General features: G+C 44.5%; 1 protein-coding gene across 1 annotated transcript in view; it reads left to right on the top strand.

Moving 5' to 3' along the window:
• The window catches only part of SLCO3A1 (solute carrier organic anion transporter family member 3A1), a 117,433-nt gene that overhangs the window by 23,164 nt on the left and 72,735 nt on the right, over window positions 1-21,534 (top strand). Inside the window, exon 2 of the mRNA XM_081171127.1 lies at window positions 10,203-10,668. Within this exon, the coding sequence (XP_081027253.1) occupies window positions 10,203-10,668 (466 nt within the window). The remainder of the gene's footprint in view (window positions 1-10,202; window positions 10,669-21,534) is intronic.

The following is a 21,534-nucleotide window of genomic DNA, read 5'->3' as shown; positions in this document are numbered from 1 at the left end:
TTTCCATCTCTGACATTCAGGCGTTCTCCTCTCAATACAAGCTGCAACATCTTAAAACACTGAGGAGAAATGCTGATGGGGAAATGTGCTAGTCAGTTACAGCAAACACACAATCCCTTGTGGTAACGGATTTACTGTGGCAAAAGCTTTTGTGGACCAAAGCCGACTGTATCATATGCTCGGGGTGTTATTCTCTGTTGGCAGATACTGGGTTTGCTTGCTTGGCTTGGGATTTGATGTAGGTGATCCTCCTGGCTCTCCAGAAAGAACTAAACATGTGTAAAGAATCCTAGGCAGATCTGGCAAGAATCCATCAAGTGGTTGCATTTTTATTTTATTTTTAAGATTACAAGAAGTGTATGCCTCTCTGTCCTGTATTAGACTACAGTAGTTTCATCTTAGATCCTGCACCTAATTCAAAAGATCCAGTGGAGTTAAAGTATTTCTAGTTTGAATATTAGAACTTGAGGACATCTGGTGTTGCTGAATGTTGGATAAAGGAAAGCCCTCCTTCATTCTGTGCATAGTTGAACTATGGAACTCGCTTCTGCAGGAGTCAGTGATGACCGCCAACCTGTAAAGGTAAAGGGACCCCTGACCACTAGGTCCAGTCGTGACTGACTCTGGGGTTGCGGTGCTTATTGGCCGAGGGAGCCGGCGTACAGCTTCCGGGTCATGTGGCCAGCATGACTAAGCCACTTCTGGTGAACCAGAACAGTGCATGGAAACACCATTTACCTTCCCGCCAGAGTGGTACCTATTTATCTACTTGCACTTTGACATGCTTTCAAACTGCTAGGTGGGCAGGAGCAGGGACCGAGCAACGGGAGCTCACCCCGTTGCGGAGATTCAAACCGCCGACCTTCTGATCGGCAAGTCCTAGGCTCTGTGGTTTAACCCACAGCGCCACCCGCGTCCCATGACCGCCAACCTAGATGGCTTTAAAAGAGGATTAGCCATATTCACAGAGTTGAGGGCTATCAATGGCTGCTAGGCATGAGGGTTGTATTCTGCCTCCACTTTTGGAGGCATTATACATCTGAATACCAGTTGCTGGAAACCACAGGAGGGGAGCAGGCTGTTGTGCATGGGTTCTGTTTTTTGGCTTCCCATTGGGATGTCTGGTTGGCCAGTGAGAGAACCGGAGGCTGGCTAAGATGGGCCTTGTGCCTTGCCCCATAGTGCCCTTCTTACATTGGTTAGTCTATTAAAACCATCTATGTTCCTTACTTAGGCTTTTAAAAACTATGTCAGGTGGGTTAATGAATTCCAATTCATCTGCTTCTCAGTAAGATGCAGCTTTTGTTCTTACCACCTACATCTCTGTGTGCCTGTGAGATGTGTGGGAGAGAGATTACTTGTGGTGTTTTTAACAGCTTGGCAGGTAAGTCTGTGTGTGTCAGAGAGAGAGAGAGAGAGAGAGAGAGAGAGAGAGAGAGAGAGAGAGAGAACTTATATAATGCTTGTAAGTACAAAATTTGGTTCCCAGGAGTTTGAATTCCCAGCACTCTAGGGAGCAAAGGCTCATCTTCAGGAAATATGGAGCAAGTGAGAATGAACTTTTGTTACATCTGGCAATTAAAATGTGTCAGAAGCACTCCAGATGCAAATTGGTGTTGTTTGTTAGCTCCAAAATGGAACCTTAATTTGCCGGGGGATTTATTTCACAAATTATTCGGAACAGAGGAGACTAATCAGGCATCCTGGAGCAGCAGCAGCACCTCCTTTCCATGTTGCTGCCTCGTTGCAGCTGAGCGCCTCCTTCCTTGCCCACATTGTTTATATTTGTTTTTATTAAGGGCATTCTTAACCTGCCCTTCATTAATGGATCCCCAGGCTGGGTTACACCATCATTTTAAAACAATTTAAAATGACAATTGAGACGGTAATCTAGACAAAACAAGGGGCACGCCTGATATAAACTGAAAACAGAAGAGCAAACTCCAGGACAGGAATTGCAGCCACTGCAGGCAAACTTCCTTCAGACCTTCTCGGGTGCTCAGATTGGCAGAGGGGACTCTCAGAAGTTCAGAGGTAGCGAAGTCCCAGGAGAAGGCATTCTCAGTGGCAGGCCCTAAGTTGTGGGATTCTTTCCCAACAGCAGTGGGCCTGGCACCTTCAGCATATACCTCAAGGACCGCCTCTCCCTATATGAACAGACCCATACTCTGTGACCATCATCTGAGGTCCTTCTTTGGGTGCCTCCCCCACGAGAGGTCTGCAGGGTGGCCACATGGGAACAGGCCTTTTTAGTGGTGGCTCCCCATGTGTGGAATGCTCTCCCCGGGGAGGCTCACCTGGCACCTTCATTACATATATTTAGGTGTCAGGCAAAAACATTTCTCTTCAACCAAGCATTTGGCTGATTAACATTCTATGGCCTTTTAAATGTGTCAGGAGGGTTATTGTTTTGCTTTTACTTTATTATGTAATTTGTATTTTCATTTTGTATTTTTACATTGTGAACCACCCTGTGATCTTCAGATGAAGGGGAGTACACAAATTTAATTAATAATGATGATGATGATATAGCTTTTGGCTTATACTGAATATGTACCTCTTTACCCTGGCCCTGAACATTCCAGAGAGAAAGAGATTTTAGAACCCACTCTGTTTTGTATTTTGGTTTAAATGATTTCAAATGCTGTATTTCATATTGCTGCGACCCATTCCTGGGGAAGAGTGGGTTGTAAATCTAATGATAAATCTCATTAATTACCGTATTTTTTGCTCTATAAGACTCACTTTTTCCCTCCTAAAAAGTAAGGGGAAATGTGTGTGCATCTTATGGAGCGAATGTAGACTGTGCAGCTATCCCAGAAGCCAGAACAGCAAGAGGGATTGCTGCTTTCACTGCGCAGCGATCCCTCTTGCTGTTCTGGCTTCTGAGATTCAGAATATTTTTTCCTTGTTTTCCTCCTCCAAAAACTAGGTGCGTCTTGTGGTCTGGTGCGTCTTATAGAGCAAAAAATATGGCAATGATAAATTACGAATCACCTAGGTTTTAAATGCTACCGAAATATCAGCTTTATCTGTGCCAGGCATGCTTCCAGGAGCAGGTCATTTCATAATTGTGGTGCCACCACTGAAAAGGCCCTGTCCCATGTCCCCATCCAACAAATTGATTGGACCTTTGCCAACCATGTGGCAAACCCTCCTCATTTAATCCCCACAACAATCCTGTGAGGTAAGTTAGGTTAAGAAGGCAATAACTGGCCTAAGCTCATTTAATGAACTTTGTGGGCAAGTGAGGATTTGAACCCCTCTCTCCCGGGTCCTAGTCCAACACTCTAACCACTGTACCACACTGGCTCTCTGCAAATCTGTCAGCTGAGAGTCTGGAGTCTGAGTCTTTCATGGCTTCCCACTTTTCCTGTCTCTTACTTGGTAAATCCCATTTTTGTGTGACAGGCGGATATTTTGGGTGGATGCTGAGGTCAGCAGCTTTTCACCCATCAGGCTGTTTCTGTGGGGATGATGATGAGCACAGTTATCTTTTGACATTGGAAGTCAGTGTTTGTGACAGTAGCAGGGAATATAGCACAGTTTCCTTTAACTGGACTGGGGAGGGCGGCAGCGGAGGGGAGATGGGGTCTTCTCACAGAATCAGTGCTCAAAGCTTGTTAAAATGAGAACAAATTTTTGGGGGTAGGATCCTGAAGCAGATCTCCTAAATACATAATCGCTTTGCAAAACAATAAATGAAAATGGTTCCCTACTGTATGTTTTTTCAAAAATAGCTTTGATGATGTTTGGATTCAGAGGTGCCTTCTTTTCCTTTTCTGTAAGGAGTTGCATTACAAAACAAACAGTATTTCTGATGTTAGACCTCTGGGAAATGTTTGTTTTCCTAATTATTCTCAACCCCTTTGCATTGCTTTCTGAACTGTATTGCTGTACATCTGTCCTTGCTTGCATCTCTAGAAATGCTGCCAGCAAAAACTTGGCCTGTTTTGCATGGATCTGAGGTCCATTGAACCTCAGAGTAGCTTTTTCACACTTCTGTTTACCCCTCTGCTTTCCCCCCAAAGAAAACCTGTGATTTGGTGCTGAATCAGAACGAATGGCCATCAGGTTTTCCATGGATTGTGATCTGTTCCAATTTAGCCCCAAAGAGCAGGTTTCCCGGGGGAAAGCAGAGGGGTAAGGGCAAAACCGCTGGAACTCCTGCCTGCAAAACGTGGGACAAGTAGGAGACTTGCTTTCTAGGCATGGAACAAGCAGACTGTGTGGATGAACCCTCGCATTGGATGCTCCTTGCACCTTCATCCCTCCCCTTGCCCGACGTGCAAGCCATCCCTCCTTCACTCACTCGCAGAAGAAACCACAAGGCTCTTTGTGTATGAAGTGTTATTACTGGTGTTCTCTACTTGCCAAGAAGTGTCTCCAAGGAGATATGGAGCAAAGACAAATTCAGGAGTAGGTTGTGTCATGTAAGACAATCCCAGGTGTGCCAAAGTACTAGGAAGGCATTTTGCAGTGATGCTTTCAAGTATGGCTTTTCTGTATTCTTAAATGTCTCACAGAAGGAAGACATTCAAGGCTATCTCTATCATCTATCATCTATCTATCTATCTATCTATCTATCATCTATCTATCTATCTATCTATCTATCTATCTATCTATCTATCTATCATCTATCTATCTATCTATCTATCAATCAATCATCTATCATCTATCTATCTATCTATCATCTCTATCTATCATCTATCTATCCATCTATCTATGTAATACATTTGTGTGTGTGTTGGAGAACTGCGTTGCAAAAATCAGATGAGTGCAAATTCTGCAGGATAACTGTGTTTCCATTCAATGCATTTTTACAGGAATTAGGTGCACCCACATTAAAATGTGAGCCAGACAAACGTCTTCTTGTTCCCCACATCCCATGCACAGCAATAGTTCTTGCTCACATGTTTCTTATTCTGCACTGCCTGCTGTTTTAAATGGAAACTGTAGTGGCAGAAACACTACTATTACACTAGTGAAAAATGGCTAAGCATTACACCTAACCTCATCATTTTCCAGTGAGGGGTGTATTAGGACTGAACTGTATTAGGAAACCACAAACAGGTCAGAACTGGCAGGTCCCTTTTTGTCAAGTTCACCTGGGGGAAGGTTTTAATTGCTGCCAAACTAGGAGATAACCCTGCAAAATCCAGGGGAGCTATTGCCAGTCAGTGTGGACAATACTGAACCAGATAGACCAATATTCTGACTTGGTCTAAGGTAGTTCTGTATGGTGCTATGAGAGCTTTACAACTAACATCCCTGAAATCTTCTAAGGACCTTGAGGGGTCCTAATACCCTTTACCCTGCTTTGCATACAAGAAGTTCCAGATTAAATCCCTGGCTCTTCCAAGGCGACTTACCCTCCAGGAACTTGATGTACATTGGTGGCATGCAGTGAAATTTTTCATAGGGGAACAGATGTACCACAAAGAAGGTCCGAAACACAACATTGTGGAAGCAGGCGCATTTCACCAAATTGCGCTGGCCTTGGCACAGGTTTGCAGCCTGACTGCACATGCGCAGATGCATTCTCTAAGCAGGGAAATGTTTCTTTAACTGAGTCCCTCTCCATACTTTCTAACTAAAGTACAGTGGTACCTCGGGTTAAGTACTTAATTCGTTCCGGAGGTCCGTTTTTAACCTGAAACTGTTCTTAACCTGAAGCACCACTTTATCTAATGGGGCCTCTTGCTGCCACCGCACCGCCGCAGCATGATTTCTGTTCTCATCCTGAAGCAAAGTTCTTAACCCGAGGTACTATTTCTGGGTTAGCGGAGTCTAACCTGAAGCATATGTAACCTGAAGCGTATGTAACCCGAGGTACCACTGTATAGACACACGGTATGGTCTTTCTGGTCACTTCACTTGAATGCTTGAAACTGCACGCTTTTAGTTGCTACAGGGAACAAACAAACAAACCTGTGCTGTGTTGTCTTGAGAACAAAAGGAGACATGTTAAATGCAAAACACCAAACACCACGTGTAGTTATTTTGTCCAACAGACTATTCCTGTTCCTCGGCTCCAGCCACTCCCGCTGATGACTCATCTGTCATAAGTAGAAGCCAAAGCAGGGCTGTACAAAATGCATTTGCACGCAGGAAATGAACCAAGGGAACATCTCTCAAACAGAGTATTTATCACGTCAGAGTGATAAATATCGTGATATAAACATGAACGTATACGAATGAGTTGAACACACTTTAATACTCTAATTTACCAAGAAGGAGAAGGAGAAGATTTGGATTAGATATCCCACTTTATCACTACCCGAAGGAGTCTCAAAGCGGCTAACATTCTCCTTTCCCTTCTTCCCCCACAACAAACACTCTGTGAGGTGAGTGAGGCTGAGAGACTTCAGAGAAGTGTGACTGGCCCAAGGTCACCCAGCAGCTGCATGTGGAGGAGCGGAGATGCGAACCCGGTTCCCCAGATTACGAGTCTACCGCTCTTAACCACTACACCACGCTGGCTCTCCAGGAACATTTAGGGGACTAGCCTAGTTCCCCCAAGTCCACTGACTGCACGCTGCAAGACTGAGCTAGATGGACCAAGAATCTCACGGTTTCCTATGTTCCTATGTCTCGCCCGTGGCTCAGTGGTGGCACACCTGCTTGACACACAGAAGGCCTCAGGTTCTACCCTCAGCACCTTCAGTTAAAAGAAATAAGGAGCTGGTGCTTATAAAGCCTTTCTTTCCCTGTGACCTTGGAGACCCACAGCTGTTCAGAGAAGACAGTGCTGAGCAAGATGTAGAAGTCATTTATGTATACACCTCATTGTTTTAATATTGTTTTTTATATGCAAAAGCTTTAGCTCTTTATATATGCAAATGTTGTAGCGGCCACCCTAGGCTCCTTTGGGAGGGATATAAACTTGAATAAACAAACATCTGCTATTTTGGGTGTATGTTTTCATTGGATTGTAAATCACTCCGGGGCGGCTAGTGGGAAGTGATTCATAAAGAAATATAGAAGTGTTTATTTTAGTTACTTTGAGGCAAGAATAGCCAGCGTGGCACCCAGGTGATGTTCTGGACTGCTGTTCCTGTTGGACCAAACGAATGTGGCCAATTGCCAGGGATGATGGGAATTGCACATGACAACATCTGTATGTCACTACATTGGCTTTGTCTGGCTTCAGGGATACAAGAAATTAGTCCCCCCCCCCTTTAATTTTCCCATACTAAGTAATACAGACGAGTCCAGTAATACTTATTCTCTCATCTGCCCAGTGATCTTTTAATGTCCTCTCAGCATTCTGATGTTCACTGAGGGCATATCTAAGAGGACAGAGGCTGCCAGAATCTCTTAGAATCCAGCTACAGGGAACATCATCTGCTTTTTGAGGAGGTTCTGATCGCCTCCGGTCCCAACTATTTTTTGCCTTTCTCCTAAGGCTGTCCTTTTTTGTTTTTAGGGTCTTTACTGTTTGGGGTGTGTGTGTTTTAAGTCTTTGGTGTGGATGTTTTTAAAGGCTTGCTGCAGAATATATGTTTCTCTCCAGAACAGTTTCTGCATTTGCTCCTTTCAGGAGGAACAATTTTCTGTGTGCCTATTAATCTAATAAAGCTGCTGAAAGAGCTTATCCCCTGTCAGCAAGAGGAGAAAGTTCTGCAACAGAATATGGTGGGTCAGGTGTTAAGTAAGATGACCCCGAAACTGCATTCCCTCAGCCGTTTACTCCAGTTCCCTCGTGTTTCCTTGTCAGTTTCTGCATTGTATTTGAGCTTCCACATGCCATAAAAGCCACTTCCAGAAAACTAATGGAATGTTGTGCATTTTTTGCGCTCATTTCCATTTTATTTGATTCCAGAAAAAACCCCTGTTTGCAGCCCCCTTACCCCAGAAAATCACAGAAGTGACAAAATTCAGATCACTATAACAGCATACAGTTCTTTTCTGCCATTTTCATGGGGAAATCACAGGGGAACGGAAACATGTGTGGAAAGTGTGGAAAGTGTGAGGGAGCTACTATTATTATTGTTGTATTATTATTATTATTATTATTATTATTATTATTATTATTATTATTATTATTATTATTATTATTCCCCAGCCACTCTGGGTGGTTTCCAACACATATAAAAACATAATAAAATACCAGACATTAAAAGCTTCCCCATACAGCATTGCCTTCAGATGTTTTCTAAAAGTTGTATAGTTATTTATCTCCTTGACATCTGATGGGAGGGAGTTCCACAGGGTGGGCGCCACTACCGAGAAGGCCCTCTGGCTGGTTCCTTGCAACCTCAGTTCTCGCAGTGAGGGAACCACCAGAAGGCCCTCGGCCCCGGACCTCGGTGTCCGGGGAGAACGATGGGGGTGGTGACACTCCTTCAGGTATACAGGGCCAAGGCCATTTAGGGCTTTAAAGGTCAGCACCAACACATTGCCAAACAATGTTTGTTGTTATGTCACACCGTGCCCACTGGTGTGAATGAAAATTAGCATGGCATTCTAGTATATGAGTAAAAAACACACCACTTTCCATATTTGAACAGGTACTGCAATGCGAAAGGAACGTTAGAAAATAGGACACAAGCATGCTAAAACTCATTGTGAAACAATGAGTTTCATTGTTCATGATACATGAAGAGCATAAAAATATTTTTAGGAGTTCAATCTTTAAAAAACCAGATGAATTTTTGCTGGGTTTAGTATCGAGTGACATTCCTAAGGATAAAAGGAATGTATTCCTTTACGCAACCGCGGCAGCCAGAATCATAGTGGCAAAAAATTGGAAAATTGATAAAATACCAGAATTATTCAAATGGAGAATCAAATTCCTTGAATTCGCGGAGATGGTAAAATTAACAGCGTCAATTAGAGGCTACTCTAATCAAAAAATTAATAAAGAGTGGGAATGCGTTAAGGAATGCATGAAAAAAGTTGGTGCTGGAGGTTAAAAATTAATATGCAAAAGTTTAAAAGGCACAAGGAGATAGGGTAATAATATATTAAGGATGGAATAACAAATAAAGTGAATAACGCAACAATAACAAAAATAATAGTAGGTAAAGAAGATCACACATGGGTGGAGGGAAGTGCTGGGCTGTGGGGGAGGGAGGTGAAGGGATTAATTGAAACTGTTAAAGATTGGTATAGGATTTAAGAGATCTAAATTTTCATAAAGATTCTATAAGGAAAGCAGAAAGCAGCAAGAAATATTAAGTAAAGGTATCGGAGAGGAGATCAGTGTAAATGAAAACACGAGACTTATGGTTTTGTTACATATTACCGTATTTTTCGCTCTATAACACGCACTCGACCATAACACGCACGTAGTTTTTAGAGGAGGAAAACAAGAAAAAAAATATTCTAAACGAAACAGTGGATGTATGATTTTTGTGGTTCATGCTGTGGCCACAGACATGTGATCTGATGGTGAATTTGGGGTGACCCAGTGCAAAAATCCTGAGGATCCATGTGGATCCGTGCTTTGTAACCACGTTTTAAGTGGGGAGGAAAGGAAAAGCACTCAAGGGACAAGGAGCACGCGTGGGGTGGGTGGAGAAGGATGCTGCTAATAATGAAGAGGAGCGGTTTAAGGGGAGAAGAAGCATGTGTGGGGTGGGTGGAGAAGGTGCTGCTAATAATGAAGAAGAGGGGTATAAGGGGAGAAGGCTCCTCTCCTCTCCCACTTTGCTCCTTTCAAGCAAGCAGGCTCTGCTTTTCTTCCTCCTCCCCACTCATCCCTGGCTTAGCGAGCTGAAAAACTTTGCTGCTATGTAGCGAGCTAAGTGGGGAGGAGAGAGGGACAGGGAGCCTGCTTGCTTTAAAGGAACCAACCGGACAGGAGTCGCTTACACTCGTGTAAGCGGCTCCTCTCCTCTCCCGCTTTGCTCCTTTAAAGAAGCAGGCTCTCTGTCCCTCTCTCCTCCCCACTCAGCGGCTCTTCTCCCGCTTTGCTGTTTCAAAGCGAGCCACGGAGGAGGGAAGGAAGGGGAACCATGGATCCTCTGCTCACGACTGCAGCAGATCTCCCCCCCCCCGCGGCATTCCCTCCATAACACGCACAGACATTTCCCCTTACTTTCTAGGAGGAAAAAAGTGAGTGTTATGGTGCAAAAAATACGGTATTTTATTTTGGAGTTGTCTGTATATTTTGGAGTTGTTTGTTGTAAAGAATGTATATTATGCGAATAAAATAATAAAGGATGAAAACTAAAACTCGTTGTCTTTCCTCACAGGTGAGTGTGTTGACCACCTTGGAGCGGAGATTCAACCTTCAGAGTGCCGACGTGGGTGTGATCGCCAGCAGCTTTGAGATTGGGAACTTGGCTCTCATCCTCTTTGTCAGCTATTTTGGTGCCCGGGGCCACCGGCCTCGCTTGATAGGATGCGGAGGGATCGTCATGGCTCTCGGGGCTCTCCTCTCAGCGCTGCCCGAATTCCTGACCCATCAGTACGAATACGAATCCGGGGAGATTCGGTGGGGCGCCGAAGGGAGGGATGTTTGCGTGGTCAATGGCTCTGCCAGCGATGAGGGACCAGACCCGGAGCTTATCTGCAGGAACAGAACTGCCACCAACATGATGTATTTGCTTCTCATCGGAGCTCAAGTCCTCCTAGGGATTGGGGCCACCCCTGTGCAGCCTTTAGGAGTTTCCTACATCGACGACCACGTGAGAAGGAAAGACTCTTCCCTTTATATAGGTAAGTGGTGGAGCTTTCCAGAGTATCGTTTTTGACTGTTTCTTGTCCTCTTTACTAACTGGGTAGATTTGGAATGGTGCCTTCTTGCTTCTGAATTCTTGTTCATTGGGTGGGAATCCTCATCATCATTATATTACTACAGTGGTACCTCGGGTTAAGTACTTAATTCGTTCCGGAGGTCCGTTCTTAACCTGAAACTGTTCTTAACCTGAAGCACCACTTTAGCTAATGGGGCCTCCTGCTGTCGCCGCACCACTGGAGCACGATTTCTGTTCACATCCTGAAGCAAAGTTCTTAACCCGAGGTATTATTTCTGGGTTAGCGGAGTCTGTAACCTGAAGCGTATGTAACCTGAAGCGTATGTAACCCGAGGTACCGCTGTATTTGATGGACACCCAATGAAGCTTAATGTTGGAGGACTGAGAATCAATAAAAGAATGAACTTCTTCACACAACACATAGAATATGGAACTCTCTCCCACAGAAGGCAGTGAAGGCCACCAACTTGGATGGCTTTAAGAGAGGGCTGAACATTTTTGTGGAGGAGAAGGCTATCTATGGGGACTAGCCATGATGGTCATGCTCTGCCTCCATGTTCAGAGGCAGTAATGCTTCTGGGTTCCAGTTGCTGGAGGCTACAGGAGGAGGAGGAGGTGCTCTTGTTCATGGGCCCTTCTTACAGGTTTCCCACAGGTAACTGGGTGGCCACCATGAGAATGGGGTTCTGGGTCAGAGGGCCCTGATGCAACAGGGCTATTCTTACGTTCTTAAGAATAAACCTCTACAGCACCTTCCTCTTTCCTGATGACTAGTTTAAGTCTCCATTTCCTTTCTTTTTTATAAATTTATTTGTTTGGTTTTTCAGACTAAAATTTTACAGTCATGTATCCAACATACAACACAGAAACAAGATTCCAAAGAATCTCCTGGATTCCCCTTTCTGGGTCCTATTGTTAATCATTTCCTCCTGCATCTTTTATAATAATCCAAATCTTTTACCTCTCCATTGTATCCAAAATTCACCATTAAACTACAAGTGATATATTCCAGTCCTACTAACGATTTTAACTGTGTTTACAATGGTTTTTAAGATAAATTATACATTTTCCCCATTCCTTATTAAAATTTTGGTCTTCCTGGTTTCTGATTCTTCCAGTCATTTTAGCCATTTCGGCATAATTCATCAACTTGATCTGCCATTCTTCTCTGGTCGGGACTTTATCTTCTTTCCATCTCTGGGCCAATAACATCCATGCAGCCGTGGTCACATACATAAATAGTCTTTTCTTAGGTCTCTGTTTTCATTCACCTTCCCCAGGAAATAGTTGCCATTCCAGAAACATGTGTGCCTCTTGGCTCGTTGCTCCGAAAATTAGTTATTTTGGAACACAATGCCAAAATATTTATGATGGGGAAAATAATGGCATCTTGAAATGAGATGGAATTTGTGGATATCCATGGTGGATGGGTGTAGGGGCAGATTAGGGCTGTGCAATGGGTGCTGAACCATGGAGTTGCTGTCTTAGAGCCCAGAAAACAAGGTGCTGGACTTTCAGAAGGAAGCATGAGGGTCTGTCAGGGTCCTAGAGTCCTCCCTCTTGTTTTTAAAGTCTAGTTAGTACTTTCCTAGCTTTGGGAAGGAGGAGGGAGGGCTCTAGGACCCAGACAGGGCTCTCGTATCTCTTTCCCAAAGCTGGGTGCCTCCTTACCTGCCTTTGGAAAGGCATTGAGAGGATGGTGGGGCAAATTTTGGCCTTGCACAGGGTACCGTAGGGTCCAAGTCCACCACTGGTGGGTGGATAGGGAAATTAAGGGTGTGGCAGAGAAGAAACTATTATGAATAGCTCCTCTTGCCCTGTCTATTTGATTTTTTATTATTATTTTTTTATAATTAGAATGTCAGGAAAGAGATAACCATTCTATTTATTCATGGTTGTTGGCATTAGAGAAAGCTGATGATCTGTTAATAATCCTTTTGGGCTGACAAGTGTAATGAGAGAGTGGTTAATTAGGAAGATATTCTCCTAATGTTTTCTGCAAGTGAAATCTCTAAAGCACCCTTAACATTTTTATGGATCTTTTTTTTATTGACTTCAAAGTTACCAATTATGACTTTCTTATCTAGGCAGTAAGGTTCCCTCCTCTCACTTTTCATTGCTTTAAGTCAGTTGCTGGAAGATTCAGGTTTAGTTTCTGCCTAGTGGGAAGTAATATGTTTTCAGTCTGCCCTTGGCATCACAAGCCAAGACTTGTAAGTTGTTCTTGTGTAAAATAACAGAGGAAGACACCAACACTTTTCACAGACGCTTGTACCGATGTCATTCAAAAGATTCAGAAGCACCAACCGGACATCATAAGAGGTCAACGATGATTTACAAGGAGCTAAGATAGGGAAGGTTGCTTTGCCTGGCATCTTTCATCAAACTGAGGAATAGGTGGCTGCCTACCTTTAGCGATGAGAAAATCCACCAATTTCAGTTTCCCTGTTCCTCTTGTTTCCAATCTTAACTTTTAGACCACATTTTCACATCAGTTTGTGATTTCTTTTCAAAAGTCCTCATTAAAAATGCATTTTAGCATAAATTTCTGCAAATATACACATTCAATGCAGTAGCCACATATTTTGCAAAGTGATCTCCCCTACTATAACATTTTTTCTATGTTATTTTCAATATATGCATTTCTTTGGACACTTTGTGCATTTTGTGTACACATTGCTTGAGAACTGCATTGCAGAATTTGGAGGATTACAAAAGATGGTCGTGCTTTGGTTACCGTATGGTTTCAGAAAGTGCAAATTAGGTTGGTTTCATTCTCAGTGCAAACTGAGTCTGATTTCTCCCTTAGTCCTACTTACAGTACATCCCATTGCTGCCCCAAAGCCACCAATAAAGGACAGCAGAAGGGATAAGCCACCTTCACTAAAGACTGAGCTGGAAAACAGGTGTATGAAACCCTGAATTGCAGTAATGGATGCATACCTGTTAGAAGACCCCTGTGGGAAGGTGGTCAGGGCTGGGGGGTCATAGGGTAGAGTGGGCATCTTGAAGGCTGGGCTGCCCTTCTCAGACACTTTATAATGATAATAAATAAATAAAAATTATTTATACCCCGCCCTCCCCGGCCAGAGCCGGGCTCAGGGTGGCTAACACCAATAAAATTACAATAAAACATAATGGGGGGGGGCAAACAAACAAACAAAAAACCAGTTTATTAAAATATGGGTTAAAATGCAATTTAAAATGCAGCCTCATTTTAATAGTAGCCCATAAATCAAAACTATAAGGGGAGGGAAACATAAGGGTCAGACTGAGTCCAAACCAAAGGCCAGGCGGAACAGCTCTGTCTTGCAGGCCCTGCAGAAAGATGTCAAGTCCCTCAGGGCCCTAGTCTCTTGTGACAGAGCGGTCCACCAAGTTGGGGCAGGTACTGAAAAGGCCCTGGCCCTAGTTGAGACCAATCTAACCACCTTGTGGCTTGGGACCTCATTGTTATTTGTGGACCTTAAGGTCCTCCGTGGGGCATACCTTTGGAAAACAAAGAAGAGGAATCCTTTATGATGGTTTGACATGTTCAGCCTTAAACTTTTCCATCAATGGTGGCTGGGGGCCCATTTGGGATTTGTGGGGCAGAAAGCAAGGGAGCCCAGCAGAGGATGGAGCCAGAGTCAGTGGCAGGCACAGACAGCCAACTTATTCATTCATTCATTCTACTAAATTAAATCTAGATGCCACCTTTCCCCCAAAAGGAGTCTAGGGTAGCAGACACTTCTGTGATGGAAACAACAACATACAATTAAAAGCAAATGTTATCCCCCTAGAGCATTGTGGATCCAGGAAAATGATTCCCACTGTCATTTTCATTTGTGGGAAACGCTTCCTTTCTCACCACTGGCCAAAGTGAACTGGGGTAGTGGAGAAGTTTTTTCTTGGGCTGTCTTCCTCCCTCAAAGGCCTCACATAAACCCAGCCTAGCTCCTCATTGTTCAGCCAGCTTACACAGCCCTGCCCTTTTCTCCCTTGATCTCCATCGCGACTGGCTGCCAGGAAGGGAAGCCTCTGTCGACTAGTCCTTTCTGGTAGCTATGATACCTCTTGTTCCAAAACACAGTTGGCTCAGATGATGGCTTGGCAACCCTTGGATTGTTCCCCTGTTTCTGCTTTTTAACTTTCTGCACTGCAATCTCACCTTAGGTGAAATATCAGGGACAGAATGCCTCTATTGGCTGGCCTTTGTGGTCCCTCTTATTTGTTTTAATTACTGTATTTTTTGCTCTATAAGACTCACTTTTTCCCTCCTAAAAAGTAAGGGGAAATGTGTGTGCGTCTTATGGAGCGAATGCAGGCTGCGCAGTTATCCCAGAAGCCAGAACAGCAAGAGCGATTGCTGCTTTCACTGTGCAGTGATCCCTCTTGCTGTTCTGGCTTCTGAGATTCAGAATATTTTTTTTCTTGTTTTCCTCCTCCAAAAACTAGGTGCGTCTTATAGAGCAAAAAATACGGTATTTGACAAAATTTATATACCACTTGATTGTTTACACACACAAAAAAAGACCCCAGCACCCTCAAAGCTGTTTACAAGAAGACTAAAACAATGAAATTATTGGGGAGTGAGGGGAACTGTTAAAAACAAGCATTTAAAGGATTCAAATCGTAATTAAGAACAGCAATAAGCTAAAACTAGATTAAGACACATGTCAGTATCTTGCAAGTCTGAATAGGCTTGCTTGAAGAAAAAAGTGGTACAGGCTACTTCAGAAGGTGGTGGATTCTCTTTCATTGGAGGGTTTTAAATAGAGACTAGATGACCAGGGATTCTTGAGCTGTGATACCTGCATTGCAGGGGGTTGGACTAGATGACCCATGGGTCCCATTCCAACTCTGCAATTCTCTGATGCCTGATAGGTAAGGAAAAGGAGGTTCCAGCACAGAAAAGTTCCACAACTCCAAAGGCCTAGCTCCTACATTGTGTAGAACAGACTTCCTGATGATAATGGTGTCTTCAGGAGGCCCTCTTCTACAGAGTGCCAGGGATGTGTGCAGTGTATAAGGGTGTGGTTATCTTTTTGGTCAGGGCTCAGGAACAGCTTCACAGACCGTTCCTCACATTCCATGCCCATTTGCCCACACCTGTTGCCATATGTGATGTCAGGTGTGGGTCAAGTAGGAACACGGCTGGGTCAGAAAACAAGATTGAGCTCCCTGTGCATCGCCTTTATCACTTCCATCCTATGTGATTCCAGGAATCTGACTAAGGTCTCCATGGGGAACTCGCTGGCACATTGACACCTGCAGGGAACAGGACCTTCACATCACCTTGTTCCTTCTGTCTTTCTTTTTTTGGTTCCTTCTTTCTAATGTATATTTTGTTCCAGGGCTTTCCTGTTTTGCATTGGATGAGTCAAGGGGGTGGGGCAACGTATCTTTGCCTCATAAACAAAGTTCAGGGCTCCAGCCATCCATTCTGTGGTCCATTCTCTCCATTGATTTTTGGCATCAGAGAAACAGAACATAGATGGAGGCCATGTTTGCTGAATGAAGAGCTTTATTTCAGAATGCTTTCCTTGCTCATAGTTAAGTACAGACTGGAGTTCCTGCTTCCAGAATTCCCACAGCATTCTAGAACCCTGGTCTGGGTCAAAGGATGGATCTGCTCAGATATGACAGCCCTCCAAGCAGGATATACCAGTTTTCCCCCTGCTGTTTTCTCCCCCGCCCCAATTGTCACAACGTTCCAAGGCTACGGTGCATGTTCAGTCCTCATTGGACTATGGGGTTTGGGAGCGGGGCAGGAATATTTGGCTATCACATTTTTAAAAAAAATACTTCTGAAAACTTTGGGTTCCCTTGGGCATGCAGATACCTCCCGCTTGTTCCTCCTTGGCCCCATTTTTGTGGCAGTCCTGTCAGCACTCGCCACCTGAGTTTGCTATTAGAAGGATTGATGCCACTCCTTGTAGAAAGCTCTGTAGTACGTGCTGTAAAGGTTGTGAGACAGCCACAAGAGAGTGTTGCTGTAGCAACTGTTTATAGGAATAGCAGGAAGGAAGGGTGGGGGAGTGCTTTGGAGTCAAACCAAATCCAAATTACCCCCGCCCTCTCCGAGCTCAAAAGAGGATGTTCAAACTGCCAGCACATTCAGCTTTTCGCAGGCGCCATCCTTTCCAGCTGGTGATGGGCACTGCATCTTCCTTAGCACCAAACGAAAACAAAAGGCTTGAAACGAAAGATTTGACTGCTTGTTTCAAACTGGTATGTGATTCCTCAGCTCTCTGCAGCTGCCAGGTTCCTGGCACTTCTCGTGGATCATTTTGTCTCTTGTCAAGAGCACAAGAAGAGCCTGCTGGGTCAAGCCAATAGACCCTTTAGCCCAGCATGCTGTTCTCACAGGAGCCGACCAGATGCCCCAAGCAGGACAAAGCACAAGAGCCCTCCCCCTCCTGGTATTTGGAAGCACTGCTGCCTCCAGCTGTGGAGGCAGAGCACAGCCATTGTGGCTAGTAGCATAGCCCTCAATGCAGGTCATCAAAGCCCTGTGTTTATTTATTTCTTGTTGTTTAGTCATTTAGTCGTGTCCGATTCTTTGTGACCCCATGGACCAGAGCATGCCAGGCCCTCCTGTCTTCCACTGCCTCCCATAGTTTGGTCAAACTCATGCTGGTAGCTTCGAGAACACTAATACCTCGTCCTCTGTCATCCCCTTCTCCTTGTGCCCTCCATCTTCGAGAACACTAATACCTCGTCCTCTGTCATCCCCTTCTCCTTGTGCCCTCCATCTTCGAGAACACTAATACCTCGTCCTCTGTCATCCCCTTCTCCTTGTGCCCTCCATCTTCGAGAACACTAATACCTCGTCCTCTGTCATCCCCTTCTCCTTGTGCCCTCCATCTTTCCCAACATCAGGGTCTTTTCCAGGGAGTCTTCTCTTCTCATGAGGTAGCCAAAGTATTGGAGCCTCAGCTTCCGGATCTGTCCTTCCAGTGAGCATTCAGGGCTGATTTCCTTAAGAATGGCTAGGTTTGATCTTCATGCAGTCTGTGGGACTCTCAAGAGTCTCCTCCAGCACCATAATTCAAAAGCATCAATTCTTCGGCGATCAGCTTTCTTTATGGTCCAGCTCTCACTTCCATACATCACTACTGGGAAAACCATGGCTTTAACTATACGGACCTTTGTTGGCAAGATGATGTCTCTGCTTTCTAAGATGCTGTCTAGGTTTATTTATTTACATCATTCAATTCATATGCAGTTTGACTGTAAAAGAAAAGAAAAAAAACCCTCAAAGCAGTTTACAGAAAGAATAAAGCAATGAAATTATCAGTAAAAACAATTAAAAACAACTACGTAAAACATCAAAAAATAATAATTTAAACCAACAATAAGGTAAAAACCAGATTGCAACACATGTCAGCATTCTCTACATGTCTTGATAGGCTTCTCTAAACAAAAGTATTTTTTAGCAGATGCCGAAATGAGTACAGTGAAGGCACCTACCTGGTGTCAATAAGCAGGGAGTTCCAAAGTCTGTGCTGCCACACTTAAAAGACCAAGGTCTCCCGAGTGCAGAATGGGTATTGTGTGGCACTTGTGACAGTGCCAGTTCCTTAGATTGGAGTGGTCAAGCTGGTGAATGTGGGGAAAGGCGATCTTGCAGGTAAACTGGTCCCCAGTTGGTAAGGGCTTTATGTACCAATGGTAGCCCTGTAGCAACTTAACAACCAGTGCTGATCTCCGAGTATGGGTGGTATATGCCGGCAAGGCCTCAGTCCTGTCAGCAGTCATGCTGCAGCATCCTGCAATAACTGCAGCTTCCGGATCAAGTGCAAGGGGAGCACCATGCAGAGTGCATTGCAGGAATCCAGTCTTGACGTAACCGGTGCATGAATTGTGGCCAAGCTGTTCCTCGTCCAATCTTCCCTGTGTTGGTAATGTCAGGTGGATGATTTGTATAGCGGTACCTCTGGTTATGTACTTAATTCGTTCCGGAGGTGCATTCTTAACCTTAGGTCCATTCTTAACCCTTGCTTTTGTCCTCTAGGACTAAGGGCAGAAAGGGTTTTTTAAAGCTTCCTTTGAAAAAAAATGTTCATTGCAGCAGAGGAAAATGTGGTAGACATCCAGGTGGCATGGAAGCAAAATAAACAGGCATTACAGAATGAATTACAGAGACTGGAACCACAGAGCTATACAGTGGTACCTCGGGTTAAATACTTAATTCATTCCGGAGGTCTCTTCTTAACCTGAAACTGTTCTTAACCTGAAGCACCACTTTAGCTAATGGGGCCTCCCGCTGCTGCTGCCACACGATTTCTCTTCTCATCCTGAAGCAAAGTTCTTAACCCAAGGTACTATTTCTGGGTTAGCAGAGTCTGTAACCTGAAGCGTATGTAACCCGAGGTACCACTGTAGTCCAATAAGAGAAGAGGGTGGGTCTCCCTTCCTTTTAATTTCCTGTGTTGATCTGGGGGGTTGTCAACACAACAGATACCGCATTGTGAAAGGAACATTAGAAAACAGGACAGAAACATTAGCTTTATAATCAGGAAAACCAACACAATATTCCCTACATCTGTACGTCCCCTTAGTTGGTTACAGCCTTATCTATTTTCCATGGAAAGTACTCAACAACATTTTTCACTAATCCCAGACGAGAGTCATTTAGTAAAGTCTTACAGCTTCCATTCCCTGCCTACCCCATGTACAAAGGGATGTACTAGTGAGAAATGAATGAGTTATTAATACTAGCCATCCAGGAACTGTTCCCAGAAGTGCCATATATATTCTTAACAGCAGGTGTTCTGTCCATCTCAGACCGATTCCTCTTAAGATTAAATGGCAAAAATCTACAAGGATGTTGTGGTATCAGCCACACCATCATTGATCCAGAAAAAAACCTGAAGCCTTTTAAATCATTGCCCTTCCTCCGGAGTCATTGCTTTTGAATATCCGCTCCTTAGTAGACCAGGCTCAGGTTGCCCACATCCCTGTTCGCGGCAGCATTAACCCAGAAAATTAAATGAAAACATAAATATTGTTGCAGTTCACTTAGAGTCATGGCCGTAATCAATTAATGGAAACACCTTCTATGCTTTGCGGGGGCACTTAAGCGGATGTATTTATTAAATTACAAAGATTGGGGGGGGGGAGAAAAACGTTCACTGCAGCACCGTCGCTCTGGATCTCTGGCATATCACGGCAATTGCTCCACTTCATGTCATTTTGCTAATAGCTATCGGAGGTCTGAACGCAGCGGGCAAGACAGGGAGGCAAACGAGAGCAATACAGTTGGATCAGCTGCCTGGTTTGCATGAGATTGGTTGAAGCCAGCTGGTCGTTACAGTTTCTGACTAGTCAAATAGAGTGCATCATGAGAGGCTGCTGAAAGCTTCGCCCATTCCAGAATGCAGCATGTCTGTGTGCTTAATTTCACAGGACCATCAGAAGCAGTCTTATGTTTATTTTCAAAGTGGTATAGCTATGATCTAAAGTACTAGGCACGTATCGTCTGCTTGGTGCCAAAGTGCAAAGCATCTTGTGAGAGGCACGCAAAAGCCCTGCCTTTCTCTGCGTATCTTCTCCTTTTCTGGGTTCTGTTCATTCCAGGAGCAGTGGATGCGGGGAGTGGGGTTGTTGATTTGTGGTTCCTAAAAAGTAAAGGGACCCCTGACCATTAGGTCCAGTCGTGGCCGACTCTGGGGTTGCGGCGCTCATCTCGCTTTATTGGCCGAGGGAGCCGGTGTACAGCTCCCTCCCATGTGGCCAGCATGACTAAGCCGCTTCTGGCGAACCAGAGCAGTGCACGGAAACACCGTTTACCTTCCCACTGGAGTGGTACCTATTTATCTACTTGCACTTTGATGTGCTTTCGAACTGCTAGGTTGGCAGGAGCAGGGACCGAGCAACGGGAGCTCACCCCGTCACAGGGATTCGAACCGCTGACCTTCTGATCGGCAAGTCCTAGGCTCTGTGGTTTAACCCAAAGTGCCACCCGTGTCCCTTGTGGTTCCTACTTCCTGCTATTATTATGTATTTTGTGTTTTTATCTTGTATATTTATGTTGCGAACCACCCTGAGATCTACGTATGAAGGAGGGTATATAAATACTGGTCTGTCTAGATCAGTATTATCTACACTGACCGCCCGTTGCACTCCAGGGTTTCGGGGGGGGGGCGATCTCCCTCTCCCATCCCTACCTGGAGATGCCATCAGGGACTGAATCCTGAGGCTTTCTGCATGCAAAACAGATGCTCTACCCCTGAGCTGTGACCTTCTCCATTTTGCATGATATTTGCACACCACTGACAGGTCATTCAGTTGCTTTTGTCCTCTAGGACTAAGGGCAGAAAGGGTTTTTTAAGGCTTCCTTTGAAAAAAAAGGTTCATTGCAGCAGAGGAAAATGTGGTAGACATTCAGGTGGCATGGAAGCAAAATAAACAGGCATTACAGAATGAATTACAGAGACTGGAACCACAGAGCTATACAGTGGTACCTCGGGTTAAATACTTAATTCGTTCCGGAGGTCTCTTCTTAACCTGAAACTGTTCTTAACCTGAAGCACCACTTTAGCTAATGGGGCCTCCTGCTGCTGCCGTGCCACCGGAGCACGATTTCTGTTCTTATCCTGAAGCAAAGTTCTTAACCTGAAGCACTATTTCTGGGTTAGCAGAGTGTGTGACCTGAAGTGTGTGTAACCTGAAGCGTATGTAACCCGAGGTACCACTGTAAAGGCTTTTCTCCATTGGATGAAAAGGAAGTGTTGCACCTGTTGCTCCACCTACCGTTGCTTCTGGCCCTGCCCACCACCTGCATCCGGCCCCCAGAAATATGCCTGCAAGGGAATCTGGCCCTCTGGCTCCAAATGGTCCC

This window comes from Podarcis bocagei (genome assembly GCF_964188305.1).
Source record: "Podarcis bocagei genome assembly, chromosome: 14".
Classification (NCBI taxonomy): Eukaryota; Metazoa; Chordata; class Lepidosauria; order Squamata; family Lacertidae; genus Podarcis; species Podarcis bocagei.
This window is presented reverse-complemented; position numbering and strand designations above follow the sequence as displayed.